Source organism: Tauraco erythrolophus, chromosome 6 (assembly GCF_009769465.1).
Source record: "Tauraco erythrolophus isolate bTauEry1 chromosome 6, bTauEry1.pri, whole genome shotgun sequence".
Lineage (NCBI taxonomy): Eukaryota > Metazoa > Chordata > Aves > Musophagiformes > Musophagidae > Tauraco > Tauraco erythrolophus.
In genome coordinates, this window is record NC_141470.1 from 33,723,730 (window position 1) to 33,739,703 (window position 15,974).

At 40.6% G+C, this 15,974-nt stretch overlaps 1 protein-coding gene across 1 annotated transcript in view; it reads left to right on the forward strand.

Moving 5' to 3' along the window:
• The first annotated feature begins 380 nt into the window (after positions 1-380).
• COX16 (cytochrome c oxidase assembly factor COX16) overlaps positions 381-15,974 on the forward strand; it is a 51,674-nt gene continuing 36,080 nt past the window's right edge. Inside the window, exons 1-2 of the mRNA XM_086612784.1 lie at positions 381-440; positions 14,284-14,361. Coding sequence (XP_086468910.1) covers positions 381-440; positions 14,284-14,361 — 138 coding nt within the window. The remainder of the gene's footprint in view (positions 441-14,283; positions 14,362-15,974) is intronic.

A 15,974-nucleotide genomic window follows, 5' to 3' on the forward strand; every position in this document is an offset into this window, starting at 1 on the left:
AAGTTGCGAACCTCAAATAATTGCATCAACAGTAGGACTGTGACCTCTGAACCATTTCCAACCTCAAACATCTCAGAAAAGTTCAAATTCAACAAGCGATCAGCTGGGCCTGGAGGAGTGGGGTAACAGCTCGTTAAGCCGCCGCACAGGTGCTGAATGGCTGGAAGCCGAGCTCCGCTCTTCCAAGCCAACGCCTTCCGCCAGAAATCCCGCGGGAGCACGGCGGGGAGCGCAGGCACCGCGGCGGAACCCAGCTCCTGCGGGCGCGTTGCCACGGCGGAGGGGGCCGCTGTGGCGGGCGGACCCGTGCCCCGCCGGAAGCGCTGAGGCCGGGCCGGAGGCGGGCGGGCGCTTCCCGGGGCCGGTGGGGAGGGCGGGGGATGGAGAGGCTCCGGAAGCTGTGGAGGGGCCGCACGATGACCTTCGGGGTCCCCCTGTTGGTGAGCACCGCGCGGGGGGTGGGCACCGGCACCGGCGAGGAGGCGCGGCCTGGGGGCGGGCCGGTGCCACGCCAGGCCCCGCCCCGGCGGCCCCTCAGTCACAGGGGCGAGCGGCCTGGGGGAATTCCGCGGTCCCGCCGCTGCCGGAGGGACGGGGAGGGGGGGGTCTGGCCGCCCCCGAGGCTGCGTGCGGCGGCGGAGCCCTCCTTCGGTGCGCTGAGGGGCGGGGAGGCCGCGCGGGGCGGCACACGGCGGGGAGCGGGCGAGGGGACTGCGGCGGGTGCATTTCGCCTGGCAGGGAGGCGGATTTGTCCTGCCTGGTGGACGGTGCTTCTGTCTGTAGCCCTTGTCGGGATTTGTCGGGGAGTGGTGTGTGCCCGGAGAGGGGGCGCTCTGGCCCGCTCCGCCCGCGGGTTCCGTGGTGGCCTCTGGAGGGCGGGGAGAGGGGCTTCAATACGCTCCTGGACGCGTTCCTGACGGCGAGCGCCCCTTTAAAGGTCTTTGCCTCTAAAACGCCGCTGGTGGGATTGCTTAACCTTCTTTAGCTTTTCGACGGATTTTAAACCGCAGCAGTCGCGTTGATCTGGTCATTTGTACATCTAAATAAACGGAAAGAGTTCGAGTTAAATGAGTTAATCGGTCGCAGTTACGGTTGTGCTCAAAGCGATAGGTGAGGCATAACAATTTAGAACAGTCAAGATTAGAAGAGATGGATAAGGTCAAAGGAATAAAGCAAAATTGTAGGACGGACCACATAATAGATCGCACTTGCCTATCCTAAGCACCTGTGCACATTAGAGGAAAAATTAAACAACTCATATGGACTTATGGGTAAAAATCAGGAAGGAAGACAAAAGCAGCAGCCCGAGAATGTGGTGATTAAGATTCTGTTTATGCAATTCTTGTCTCACTTTCCATATATAGGAAAAAGTAAGCAAACTTCTAGGTGGATAAAGAGTAGGGCAAAAGATAATTCCAACATTTTTATATTAGTGGAGAAATTAGTGTCATCCTCCTCATATCTTCAGCAGCATGCCTCAGAAAAATGGAGTGGTCCAAAGAAGGACAGTGACACTTTATTAAAAGAAGTTTAAGGCTATTTATTTTAAAGTGACATTATGGGGGTTCCAGAGTAAAGGATTTTAAGTGGAAATGTTAATGTAGTTGAATACACCAAAGTAACTTTTCTCAAAATATTGATGAAGGCGTTTATTAAAAATGAAAACAGATTTTAAAAAACCAAACAAATGAACAAACTAGTGTAATAATACCACAACTGTATGAATCATTTGCATCAGCAACTCCACTCTCTGCTATTGTAGTCAACCTCTTTATATAAGACCTTTCATGAAGTGATAAAACATAGCGTTACAGCTGTTTAGATATGCTGCTGCATACGTGTGTATGCTAAAAGGCTGTTCAGAACTATGCTGCTTTCGTGCTCAGGCTGAATTTATTTTGCTTTCTTTTTTTTTTTTTTTTGTAATTTTTTGAGTGCTCTGACATTATTCTTTAGTTTAATAATACTTTTATGAGATGTTTGAGGTTGGGTATCGTTTTAGGTCACAGTCCTATTGTTTATGTAGTTATTTGAGGTTTGCAACTTATCTGTCAAAATGAGAGGAACCCTGGCAGTTTAGTACTCTCCAGCTCAATTTTAACTCCATTTTGGGGGAAACATTATGTGATTAAATGATAGATACTTGGAGGTGGTGACCTGGTGGAGAAAAAAGGTCACCATAGCTTTTCAATAATAAATATATCAGATTTGATAGGTTAACTGGTATAGTAGCTGAGGAGATGCCACTGATACACAAGATCTTGACTTTGATCAAGCTTTCTGCATTACCTTCCCTGTGAGATTTGCACATTAGAGAAAGTGTGGCAAAGAAACGCTTCTTATCATTTGTGTTTTCAAAGGATGGAGAAAAACCTAAAATGTAGTTATCAGATGCCTTCCAAATGGAAATGTACCTTAGGTGGGCTGGGTCCTGCAGGAAGTAGTGTGGGCTGTAACATTGTGAAAAACAGAAGAGTTGTTATAAGACACAGAAACTTGTCAAAAGTGAAGTAAAACATGGAACAGGGCTCTTCCAGTCTACTCAAAGTCCTCAACTGGAGTAATTTTCCAGCTTTGTGGTGCCATTGTAGAGGTGATGAAGACAAACTGTGAAGTCTAAGAGGAGAGCAGCATAAAAGATAGAACAGACATTCCTCCATTAAGGAATGCTTAAAGGAATTGACTTGGTTTATTTTAGAAAAGTCTGAGAAGTTCTATACATCATATATTGACAGTGACGATTGCTTTTCATAGCTTGGGAAAGAAGTATCAAAATAAATAAGCTTTAGGTCAGACATTAGGAAAATACCACTCTTTGTTAGGATAGAGCACTAGTTCTGACATACTTAGGGTTTTTAAGAAGTTAAACAACCATCTGGCAGCAATGGTGTAGATTTTCTCAGTTCTGCTTCCGTGCTGGAGGTAGGACTTCAGCTTCTCAGGCCAAAGTAGGCCTGTGGTTGTCCCTTTGGCCCTCCTAGTGTTTTTGCATGATTTGCCATAGTTCATAGCAGAAATTTTTGAAACTGGGTTCTTTGACTTTGTACTCCTTAATTTCATTCCATTTCTGTTGCTGCAGAACTCTTTCCTCCAGAGACAATATTATATAGAGAAATATTCTATTATATTTCTTTCCAGGGTTTCAGCTCCCTGCCTTAAAATTATTCTCCCCTCTGAATACTTCAGAATGTTTCTGTGTTGCTGCCCAAAGGCTTCCCAAGGAGTAAGAAAAAGGAGAATTCATACAATTCTTGTCAGTTCCCCAGCTGTCTATTGAACTCTGAAAGCATCTCTGAAGCTGAACAGAGTTGTGCTAGAAGATCAATTACAGCAAAAAAGACGCTGAATCTATGCACAGAACCAGGAGCGTGCCTTTGTAACCCTTTAAATTCTGCTGAATTTGTTGATAATACTGAAACCAAAGCTTTCTGTTACAGTCTTGCATCCTGTACATCATTTTTTCACTAGGCAAGTACAGGACTTTATTCTTCAATACTGATGCACTTTTCATCAGTACTACATATGTTTTTTTATTAAAAAAAAAATCAAATGCCTTTTGCATCTTCCCTTCTTACACTGCATATTTGAATGAAAAAAATCCCTGTGCTCTGTTTTTTAAAGGCTCCAAGGTTATAGAGACCATAATTCAAAGGCAGGTCAGTGTTTCATTATACACACGCACACACAAATATATATTAAATGTATGTTTTACTTTTTAGTGTAAATTATCTTGATCCTTTTTCTTTGTTCTTTTGGGCTTGAGGCTGTTAGAAGGTTTTGGTGCGGAAGGAATTTTCTTGCTTGATCTTTAAACCTAAGATTGACAACAGCTTTTGGAGTAGGATGTGTAAATCACAGTTTTCAGTCATACTTTCTCAGAAGATAAAGAGTGTTTCTTTGTGAGCACCAAGACTGTAGGGGGTAGGAATTAAACCTGCAGGAAACCTTGATTTGTGAATGTTTCCTTTGACTCTGTAAACTTCACAGATAAGATATCTCTGCATGGCATAAAACAGTAGGCATGCAGGAGAGAGTGATGTAACCCAGCATGGAATATCTTAACAGCTTAAGTGCTGCAGGGTGAGTAGTCCTAAAGCATTGGTAAAGATGGTAACATCTGTGTAGATGTTGGGATGAACTCCAGCAACCTTACAGATGTATCCGTAAAATTCACTGTTATGATGGAAGGCTGTGCCACCTCTGTGGTAACAAACATCTTTGTCAGCTATATTGACATCTCTGTTTCCTATCATGATAATGGGAACTCTTTCCTTATCACACAAAGCTTAACTTTGCAAATCTTCAGGATGTTTGGTTCTGTTACAGAAGAGCTGCAGCTGCTTCATAGTCAACTCTGCCTGATCAAAAGGGATGTGTCTGTCAATGTCCTATTGCTGCTCGGATGCCTCTGTAAGATCTTGAAAGAACACGGCGCTTTGCTATTACAGCTAGTGGATCCAGTGTCATATCTTTCTTAAGAGACACCGAACATGTAAGGTTACTTCTCTAGTGCAGTTAGAATGTTTGAAAGTTGCTGGGAGTTGTTTTTCCAGGCGAGTATAAATGGTGATTCTAGATTATTGAGGAAACATGTTTAGATTTCAAAATTGCAAAGCAGTAACGGTTTTAAAACACGTTTAAAAAACCTTATTTCATATGCTCACACCAGTTTCCAAAACTTGAGTTTGTGGTTCCGTCTCTGTCTGATTGTAGACAAGGATCTTTCATACTCTCCAAGTTGCAAAACGAATGTAGATGCAGTTCTAGTTCTGCTGTCAACATGTTACGAGGATTTAGCAGACAGAAAATAGAGTCTGTGGCTCATTTTGTGATTTCTACTGCACACCTAAAATCAGTATATTTCACTGTATATGTAGTGCTGCAAGTTTAAAATTTGCAGGGTTGCAACATTCTCCGTATCTATAGCTGTAGATGTTGACTTCATTTTTCTGGGTTTTTTTTCCTCATCATGTAATAGCTGTACTTTTACAAGTACTTTGCTTCTCCTTCAGGATCCTATATTTGGTGTTGTGTGCTGTGCCTAGTGTTGCCAAAATAGAAGATAGGAGTAGTTTAGAACAGTGAAATATTTTTCTGTGAATAAACACATTTCTAAAATCTATTTCCATCAATGTTTATATACACAGACTGTACTACAATGCCATCTACGTTGCTGCCTTGAACAGTGCAAGTTTACTTTGATAAACCCTTTGTCAAGAGATGCCAAGAATGCACGTCATGTACTACAGGACAAGAAAAAAGGTCAGATTAGAGAGATTCTCTAACAATGCTGCAGCAATGCGGTCAGTGATTCCAGGCACCATAAGAGAGGGTCAGTGGCATTTCAGGCCCTTGTTAATGAACTAGTTGTCTCTCAACCTTTTTGACAAACAAAACAAAACGCCTTTTCCAGAAATGAGGACATGAAATTACATGGCTGTGGATTAGTTTTCTTTACTGGTGAAGTCAGGGTCATCTGGAAGCCATGACTGATACTCAGAAATGTTTTGCAAATACTGTGAAATGGTATTTTATTGTGCTGTGAGTTACTGAAAGTGAAAGTTTTACAGGGTTAAGGGGTAAGGAAAATATGTTTTTATGATGTAAATGTATTTAAATAGCTAAATTTCCAAAGATTTCTTTAAATACAACATTCTTATTAATTTCATAAAAAACTGCTGAATTCTGAGTCCTAGGGTATGCTGAATACAAGGCACACTTCTTTCCCTGGATTCTGGAGGATCTGCCCGTAGATTATATGAATGCTAAGAAATACAGAAAATTCTTTTCAGGAGTAATCACGTTTCTGAGATCTATTGTTGCCATCAGTGTCTATGTGTAGAAACTATTATTACATTATCTTCTGATATTGTTTGTAAAAGGGTTACTGCATTCAGCATTTTTCACTTTTAGCTATGTCAGTGTTATTGCTAACATCATTCACATTATCGCCTTGAACAATTCATAATATTGAATTGCAGGACTCTTATTAATATCTATTACTGCATGTAACTTTACAATAAAATTTGACATATGCAGAGCAGTTGATTTAAATGTTAATATGCTTTTGAGAGATGAATACAAGTTAACATTTACCCATGAGAAGAGAATTCTGACTTCTGGTATTTGTAGATAAATTGTGATTGCCTGTAAAAGTCGCAAGTATTACATCTGCAGCATAGAAAAGCAATAAATGCAAAACTGTTTTTAGAATTTTAAAATGGTTACTTCCAATCAGCAAATCAGAGTGTTGCTTTTATGCTTCAGTAGTTTGTATTATAAATATTGGGGTTCTAAGTTTATGATGAGATATGTCTTCAACTTCTGCTGCGCTTCTGCTTTGCATTTCCTGTTCATCTGTGTGTTTGAATCCACAGCAGAGTGTGGAGCTGTTCCAGACAAAACCACCCTCTGGAACGGTTTGTGCTGGAGTGGAAGCCAGCGTGTTCAAGCTGAATGGGCTTCTGTGGACTCCAGTTTGTGCAGCCTGAATTAGACAACTTCCATCTTTCAGTTAACTGTCAGGCCTTAAAATTTCTGAGCTCATCTTTTGAATCAGCGCCTTAAACTTTTCTTTTGATTCTTAATCTTTGAGTACTATTTTCCAGATAAACGTTACACAAACAAGTAGGCACTCTCTAGTACTCCACATTTCCCCTCTGTTTCATTTTAAAACTTAAAGTGTGTGTTTGCATTGTTTAATGCAGTTAGAATGGCCTAATATGGCACTCGGGAACTGAGGTTCTGTGTTGAGCCTCAGAAGAGGATCCGAAGTGCAGACTTGCCTGTTTTCACTTTGTGTGTTTAGTCCTGCTCGAAGTCTCCACCTTCTTTGAGGGGTAGTGAAGGTAAAGAGGTAAGATTAATATTTACTCTTTAGTACATTTCATTTTCATCCCCTGTCCAGTGCTGTCAAAAGGGGAGTATTACTTGACTAGTAATAGTTTCTTTTTATGTTCTTTACTGCAGATTTCAGTTTATTTCTGTTTTGAGCTGGGCCTAGCACATCACAAGAACACCAGGTTGCCATGAGGTGTAAACAGTTTCTCATTGTAGCGTACCTTGGCTAGATTTGAGCCTGTGAATAACAGGAATGATAGTAAGAAATTGAAATTTTGGCTTTTAGAAGCTTATGAAGAAAGAGAAGGTGGTGTTTAGAAACTGCAGCTTGACCAGCACGGCAGACTTGGTTTTCCAACAGCTGTGGCTGCTGAGTGAATTTCCCTTGTCATCTGACCAGCCCGAGCAATGTGCGTAATGCAAAATGACAATGCTATGGCTGAAAATGCCCTTTTTCACTAATGCTCACCCTGGGGAGCATATGGGTTTCTGTTTCTCTCTTCGTTGTTCTTAGATTGTTTTTTATTAAATGCATTTTCTGTGCTTTCCAACCTGTTACGGACTGGACATTTTATTCAGCAAAGGTTTTGTTATCTTCCTAAGACATAGCATGGTAGCATTGAAAGGATACATGTGGTTTTTATTGTACTTTGGACTGTAGCCATTCATAGTTGCAATCTTTAAAATCATTGCTTTGAACATCATTGCTTTGCTCAGAGAGTAGTGGTCAACGGCTCAATGTCCAAGTGGAGACCGGTCACGAGTGGCGTCCCTCAGGGGTCCGTGTTGGGCCCGGCCCTCTTCAACATCTTTGTCGGTGACGTGGACAGTGGCATGGAGTGCACCCTCAGCAAGTTCGCTGATGACACCAAGCTGTGTGGTGCCGTCGACACGCTGGAAGGGAGGGATGCCATCCAGAGGGACCTCGACAGGCTGGAGAGGTGGGCCCGTGCCAACCTCATGAAGTTTAACCAGGCCAAGTGCAAGGTCCTACATCTGGGTCGTGGCAATCCCAGGCACAGATACAGACTGGGCGGAGAATGGATCGAGAGCAGCCCTGAGGAGAAGGACTTGGGAGTACTGGTGGACGAGAAGCTCAATATGAGCCGGCAATGTGCTCTTGCGGCCCAGAAGGCCAACCGCGTCCTGGGCTGCATCAAGAGGAGCGTGGCCAGCAGGTCGAGGGAGGTGATTCTCCCCCTCTACTCTGCCCTCGTGAGACCTCACTTGGAGTATTGCATCCAGTTCTGGAGTCCCCAACATAAGAAGGACATGGACCAGTTGGAGAGGGTCCAGAGGAGGGCCACGAAGATGATAAGAGGGCTGGAGCACCTTTCCTATGAGGACAGGCTGAAAGAGTTGGGGCTGTTCAGCCTGGAGAAGAAGAGGCTCCGGGGTGACCTTATAGCGGTCTTCCAGTACCTCAAGGGGGCCTACAAGAAAGATGGGGAGAGGCTTTTCAGGAGGGCCAGTTGTGATAGGACAAGGGGTAATGGTTTTAAAATAGAGGGAGGTAGATTCAGGTTGGATATTAGGAAAAAATTTTTTACCATAAGAGTTGTAGAACACTGGAACAGGTTGCCCAGAGAGGTGGTGGATGCTCCATCCCTGGAGACGTTCAAGGCCAGGTTGGATGAGGCCCTGAGCAACCTGATCTAGTTGGAGATATCCCTGTTTCTTGCAGGGGGGTTGGACTAGATGACCTTTGAAGGTCCCTTCCAGCCCTAACGATTCTATGATTCTAACATACTCTATACTGAGCCAATTAACCTGATATCTTGGGTCAAGTTTAATACTCTGCACAGAGTTCTACATGCTGTGAAAAACGATGCTCTTCTGCTTTGTCAGTCAGTTAGGATTGGCTCCAGTTTATACCAGCTGCTGTCCTGGGTTGCCAGCAGGGTATCTATGCGGTCATCTACTGGCATATTTCATCCATTTTTGAACGTAATGCAGTTCAGTCCTCCTACAGTTTGTGAATTCTGATATGCATAAAGTCAGTGCATTCTTTTACTTTGCTGTGCTTTTGAATGAAATAAATACTAAGGGATGCATAATTTTGGTTTTTGTTTTCCACCAAAGGAGGCCTCTAATCTGAATAAAAAATTATTTCCATGTGTTAGAATGGAAAGAAGAACAGGTGGACAAGAAGAAAAGGTAGACTTTTGTGCTCTCATCGAGGGTGGGGAGAGGATTTAGTACGTGTCTTAAGACTGCGCTGTTCTTTCTTCCAGTAGTTTCAGCGTTAGAGCCAGGTACTGGAATGGCTGTGGGAAATAGACTTTTGAGAGAGCTGGCAGAGGAGGGCGCTTCAGGTTAAGATGACTTGCCTGGGTCTTTTCTGGGACTGGCAGTTTGCCCTGCTACTTTATTTAGGGAACAAAGAAGAGACTTTAGTCTTCTGGGCTGTCAGATTGCCGTCTTTCACCAGTACTGCACTACACATATGACAGTTCTTTAAAAAGGAAACCCTAAAAACCTTTTTACCGTGATCACCGCAAACTAAAAATCATTAACATGACTGTTCTAGTTTTGAAGCTCGTAATGAATATGCTGGAGGGTTTTGCAGCAGCAGTCTTGAAGAAGAGTTTAGAAAATTGTCATGTTCTTTCTCCAATGATATGTATCATAACATTTTCTACCACTGCATAATCCATGTTGCCAGCACTAAATATTGAGATTTGGTTAATTTAGGGATTTATGAAAAATGTAATTTTGTAATCTAGCTTTCATAATTGGTACTGTAGAAGGAATGGTTTTCTCTAACAACAAAGACACGTGTAATATGGCAGATTGCTGGTGCTGCCAGAGAAATAGTTGTTATTTTGTTAACCCGAGGAACTGAAGATGACTGCTTTAGATTATGCAGTAAACTAAGAAAGTAGGGATCTGCTGTGAAGTCCCATGTTCTTCTGCTGTTATGAGTCCTCAGTGAACATCTCTGTAGTTGGTGTCTGTCTGATGCCATCCATAACTGATTGTATAACATAGTTCCCAATGGAGAAGTGAACAAATAGAATTTTTGAAAGAATGTTATTGAAGAGAATTTTGTGTCATTTTTTTACATAAAACATTTATTGAGGTTGCTGAGTGTATGTGACAGATGGTGCTCTTATGTCACATCCTATCTTTCATTTTGTTTTGCAACATGCAAGTCTTCCATGCATGCATAATTGCATTACAACATTGTAGGGTTTTTTTTGTGTACTCACTGAAACATAAAGGAATAATCCAATGTGAGATCTTTAATGGGGGGTTGTGCTAGCAGTGCTCTTAAGCTGTTTGCTTTGATGTTAAGTGCTGGCTAACTAGTATGTTTTATGATATTTACCTTCTTAAGGTAAACTTCAGGTGTAAAGGCAAGAGCGAGATGTTATTATCATCAATCTCCTGAATCCACTCTAGACAGGTGATGTTCACTATGTAATAATGTTTTTTGGTCTACATTCTGAAGCATACAAAACAAATAGTTCCCTCACAATGAAAGCACGCAGGTATATTTAAACTTTCCAGCTTGAGTACTCTTCAGATGCTAGTGCCTTAATATTTTATGATTTAAGTTAAGTATCTGTGTGATTCTAAAATTGGAATGAAGAAAAATAGATATTAATTTTCATTATATGTGGCATTAATTTTCCCCTTTCTGTTAACTGGAGAGTGAACTTGAGCCTGACTTCATTAGAATGTTGCTATTTTATTTATATGGCATCCTGAATAGCTTCTCGTGTCTCTTTTACGTCTGGACATACTGCACTTTGCTGTTGCCCTTGGCTTACATTAAGCAAATTCATCCGTTGTAGTGCCTTTCTAACTGAAGAGTCATTTGTGAGAAATGTAGAGATTATCTCTATTTTACTAATTGGGAAACCAGAAATGTATGTGAGACTTACAGAATATGCAAAGCCAATAAGCTGATAATATTGCTGAAATTTTTATTTTGAGTCTTATCCCTGTTATAATTATTTTGACTGGTGAGTCTTGATGCTTCATTGTTGTTTGTATGTATGCATTCTTTAAACACAGTTAACATATGAAGGTAGTGAGGACATCTTTCCTCATAATGCAAGAAAGAGAAAGAAAACACTTAAACCAAGACTAATTATTTCCACTCAATGCATAGTCAGTCACTGAGTCCTTTACTACCTTTAAGGCTGTTATAGTTGCATGAACTCGTTTATACCTTCTTTTATTGGCTTTTGAACACAGTTTTCAAAAATCTGATTGACTGAATTGCTGCCTGTTGCTGCTCTGGCTTGTGTAGATCAAGGCAATTCATGCTCAGGGTTGTCAGCTAACTGTATTGACATGCTGTTGGTTAATTGAAGAAGTGCTGGATATGACTGATTTTGGTCTGTTTTTTCAATGAAGTCTTAGACATCATGCTTGGTTCTTTAGATCATTGGTCAAGTAAAATTGTAAACATGTTATTTATATTTTTGTGTCTATTCTGTGCTTTTGAAAGTTATTTAATCTTAATCCTAACCTTCCAGCATTACACTGTGTAATATTTCAGTAGCATTTATAATTTCATACAGCATCAATATCCTTTGATTCTGACACAGCCTAACTGATGTTTCATTGTAAAATAAATCCACCATTGTAGTATTGGAAGCGTAAAGACAACTATACTGATAATGCCTGATAAGCAAAATGTGCCAACTTGCCAGGCTAGTTAAACTGCTTATGCTGTATGAAGAGTAGAAGTACATCAGAAACCAAGTGAGTTTTTTTCCTTTCGGAGTATAACGTTGATCTGAGTAAAAATTACAGTCTCAAGCCAAAACCTGTCTGAAGGAACTGAGAGGTGTGTTTCTTTATCCTATGTAAATGCTGCAGATGTAAAATGCACTGTATAATAGATGGTTGCTGTCAAACAAATGATAGGATGGGATGAGACAAAATGAGTAGCACATGGCTTATTTCATGCAACAACCTTCTACTTGATTTCCCTTAGTTACAGTGTACATTACATGGTTTTAAATTATCGAAGCTAAAGAATGTAATATTTCTTTTTTAGCTTGGAGCGTGGCTTTGTAAGCCACAGTATACCTTTTCATTATGTTAAATAATAGTTGAGCTGTGAGGAACAGGCCAGTTAAAGGTCTTCCACTTAGAATCATAGAATGGTTAGGGTTGGAAGTGACCTCAAAGATCATCTAGTTCCAACCCCCCTGCTATGGGCAGGGAAACCCTCCACTACACCAGGTTGCCCAAAGCCTCATCCAACCTGGCCTTGAAATATTGTTCATATTGTTTCTTATAACAGTATATACTTCATGCAAGTGTGTTGTTGGGCAAACTAATTTTTAATTGATGTCACAAGTAATTGCTACTTTCTGCCTAGTTTAATAGTTGTGTACTGAACCATTTCTAGTGCAGTTTGCCCCACCATAGTCACTCTTTGACAACATACTAATAAACACAAAGGCAGTAAGATATGCTTTGTAACAGCCATAAACTTGTCTATAGCACTTCTGATTTGTGTTCATCAGGACTTGAAGTTTGTTAAGTTAACTCATTGGCTGTTAATTAACATAATACTTGTTAGGAGTTAAAGAAGATCAGCTAATGAAAATTTATGCTGAGCTGTCAACCATATTAAAATTCAGTTATAGTCTGATCCTTGAGACTTTCAGCATTATGTGACAAATCTGCTTTGAATAAATTTTGATTAATGTTCAGGTTCTTTTTAACCATTTTGAATAGTTTATTTTCTGTTTCCTATTACTCTTTCTTACTGAAGTATTGACATATGAGGACGACTTTTTCCCCTTTATATGAATACATTTTTTCTATTGTGTATGTTGATGATTCAATATTTGCAAGAGCATCATTAATTTTTTGAGCAGTTATGGTAGAAATATGGTGCCATCTGATTTTTGGTAGGTCAAATTTCTAGTCGCTGAAAGTTGACTTGCTACCATGTGACAATTTTCTGATTAGCTTTCTGAAATCAGGGTTCCGTGTCGGAGCAGCTAGATTCCTAGGCTTACCGAAAGGGCCAGGCCAGAAAGAGACTGTGGAGCTTTTAGCTCCTTGCTATTGGTGAAAGGTTCCCTGTTCTGTGAACAGAGCACATGATCTCCTGGGTACCAGTCTGTAACATACCAGCATCAGAGTGTGTGTGGGGAGTGTGTTCTTATGGTTGTGAGTAGTTTTACCTTCTTTATGGGAAATCATAGTCCTGCAATTTTTAGAAGAAATAAATGTAGAAGACTTTTTTTTTTAAAGTTTAAATTGAATGAATATGACTTTGTGGCCTTAGTGACCTGAACTTCGGATAGCGTACTTTTTGGAAAGATCATATGTTTTGACTACCTGTGCAGCATAATTGTAACAATTCTTGGACACACGCCATTGTTACAATCCTAATATGTAGCAAGAAATGAGCCAGAGTTGGGTAGAAAACAGTTACCAGTGCAGCAACAACCTATTGAAGGACTGTAACAGCAATGTGATGGGTTTGTTTGTGGTTTTTAGTGGGTTTTGGGTTTTTTTTTCCGCTCAAGTCCTTAGCGCTTCCCCATTCTTTCACCTGCCTTACACGTGCATCTCTAGATGTGAAGCCTTTTGGCCTCCTGTGCATCTGCCTTAACAGAGAACAGCAGACGGTGTCTGTCAGGTTAGAGCAGGAGCAAGAGGCCTGATTCTTCCACAAAGTAGCTAGGTTTCTAAACTAATTTTCAAGTCTTTAACGATATTTGTTAACAATAGTTGATCTTTTGGTTGGTCTGTCCGTTTTTAATGGTAAAAATACATAGATAGTTTTATGATGTCCCTCTGTCATAAGAAAGAATAATTTAACAGTTTCTTTATGTGCAGGTATGAAGGTTTCTCCCTCCCCCCCCATTTCTCCCTCTATTATTCTTTGTAAGCTTCACAAGTGTGGAGGGAATTGCAAGACAAATAAGAAGGCAATAATAAAAGTACAGGTGTGCTGGGTATGATTTCTTAGCCTGAGTCATAATGTATCATTGAACCACAGCTCCAATCAGCTGGTCTGTTCATAAGCTTAATTAGATCTGTTACCCACAGACATCAGAGTAAGTCAATGTGGCATTGTCAGCTTCCCCATAGAGTTTGAAAATGATGAGAATACATCCTGTGGAAGCAAGGTAACGAAAGATTCCTTTGCTGCAGTTACGTCAGGAAGCCCTATGGAAAAGAAGGTGTAAGAGGAGAGGAAAATGAGTCATGAAGCAGCTGTCTTTGTATGAAGCAGGAAATTTGTGAAATCCAGGCCCAGAGAGTGGAAGAAGGCTCTTACTTTACATATACTCTCTCTTCTTCTGTGTATATCTTCCAATTGATTATTTTCTTTAGTTCCTGATGTTTCTGTTGGAAGAATAGTAAGATCCCTCAGTAAATGAATTTGATCAGTAACCAAAGACTTCTTTTTCATAATAGTCCTAATATGTCTGTTTTCATTTTGTTGTTTTTCAGCTGTATCTTGTTGGAGGATCTTTTGGACTACGTGAATTTGCTCAAATAAGATACGATGTCCACAAACTGCATGGCAAGGTAGTTGAAACAGGTTTCTTTACTTTTCATTTTGCTTATGAATTGTCTTCTAAAGGATTGCTAGGACAAGCACACTATTGGTATTGGGGGTTTACCTTTAACCACTGGGCCCTGGGCTACAGCTGAGACTCTTAGGCAGTGAGTGGTTTAGGTAACAGTAAAGGGGCTGACATGATGATGAATCCTTTTACGATCAGTGAAGGGGATCAACATAAATAACAGAAAAATTTTGTTCCTTTGATTGGTAATAAGTGGCAATTCTGCATCCCAAGAAAGAAGTGTAGCACATCTAGAAGGAGATTATGAGAAAGATATTGTATCTGATTTAGACTAAGAGAACTGGTGTTTTAAAAGGTTCTGTTGTGAAACAATACTTGGCATGAGTATATGATGTTAGATGATTTTCAGGGCTTGACTTTGTGTTGACTGAGATAAACAGACACCTTTAATGTGCTACATCCTGTGCTAGCTTTGTGAAAGAAACAGGAGCTAATCTTTATGTCAGAATCTACTATATGGAAAAAGCCTTTCTTTAAACACACTGGAAACCTTCTGAATGAGGGAAATAACTTGCTTGCTAATGCTACTTACACCTCAAGTGTAACATTAGTTCCAAGTTGTATATGAAGTTACCTGAAAGAAGCATGTCAGTTCAGCAGAAAGTATTATTGGCTTGCTTTCCCTACCTGTAATATGCAAGTCTGCCATTGCAATGCGGAGAGGCTTTCTGGTGGCATGAAGCTTTTTCTAAAGAGCGTATGGCACTTTATATATAAATTTTTGTCTGACTCTGGACAGTGGGGCTTTCTGCTAAGGTCAAATCTTTGAGATCCTGAGCTGTTGAGAGTTTGGAGACCTCCTTGTTTTGTCTTAGACTCTTGTTGTGGGCTTACTTTAATCATTCCTCATTGTTCCATGTGTTGCATACGTAGCTGCAGCCTTTGAAGCACTGTGTGGCCAGCTCCTGCTCAGTCCTGTATTTGACAGAGCCCATAGACAGGGTGGAGTAATCTTACAAATCTTTTCTCCAGTGCTGTCTTCTGGATAGTTGTTTTCTGTCAGTCCTGGGCTTTTAGGACCAGTTGGAGCCTTTTAAGTTTTTCTTCAACCAGGTGGGGATCACAACAGGGGCAAGAATTTGTCTGTTGTGTTTCTATGAGATTCATACTTGGTGAATTATGTTTGGCCTCTGTGATCTGCACTGTGACCACAACCCAGGGAAAAAGCCCGGTAACAGTTGTGCTCATTCAGATCTATGAGGCTCCTTGTCCCAGCGTTTATAATCAAGTGAAGCATCATCAAATTAGATGGTAGTACATGAAAGCTCTGAGGGGAAGCTACTACACCCTGGAGTTCTTAATCTCTGAAAAGCTAAAAGAAGACATCTGGATTCTGCTCTAACCTATATTACTTAAGGCTGCAGCATCTCTTTTGTGGTTTCTTTTTGTTATGATTTTATTTATGAATAGATGAAATTTAAATAACAATGCAGTATTGGCTGAGAATTAGCAACACGAACTTCAGGCTTGTTTGTAGACAGAAGAATCAAAGCAATGTGTTCCATTAGTTTCCATATCCATAAAAATAGAGTTAAGAACCATTTTAATTCATTA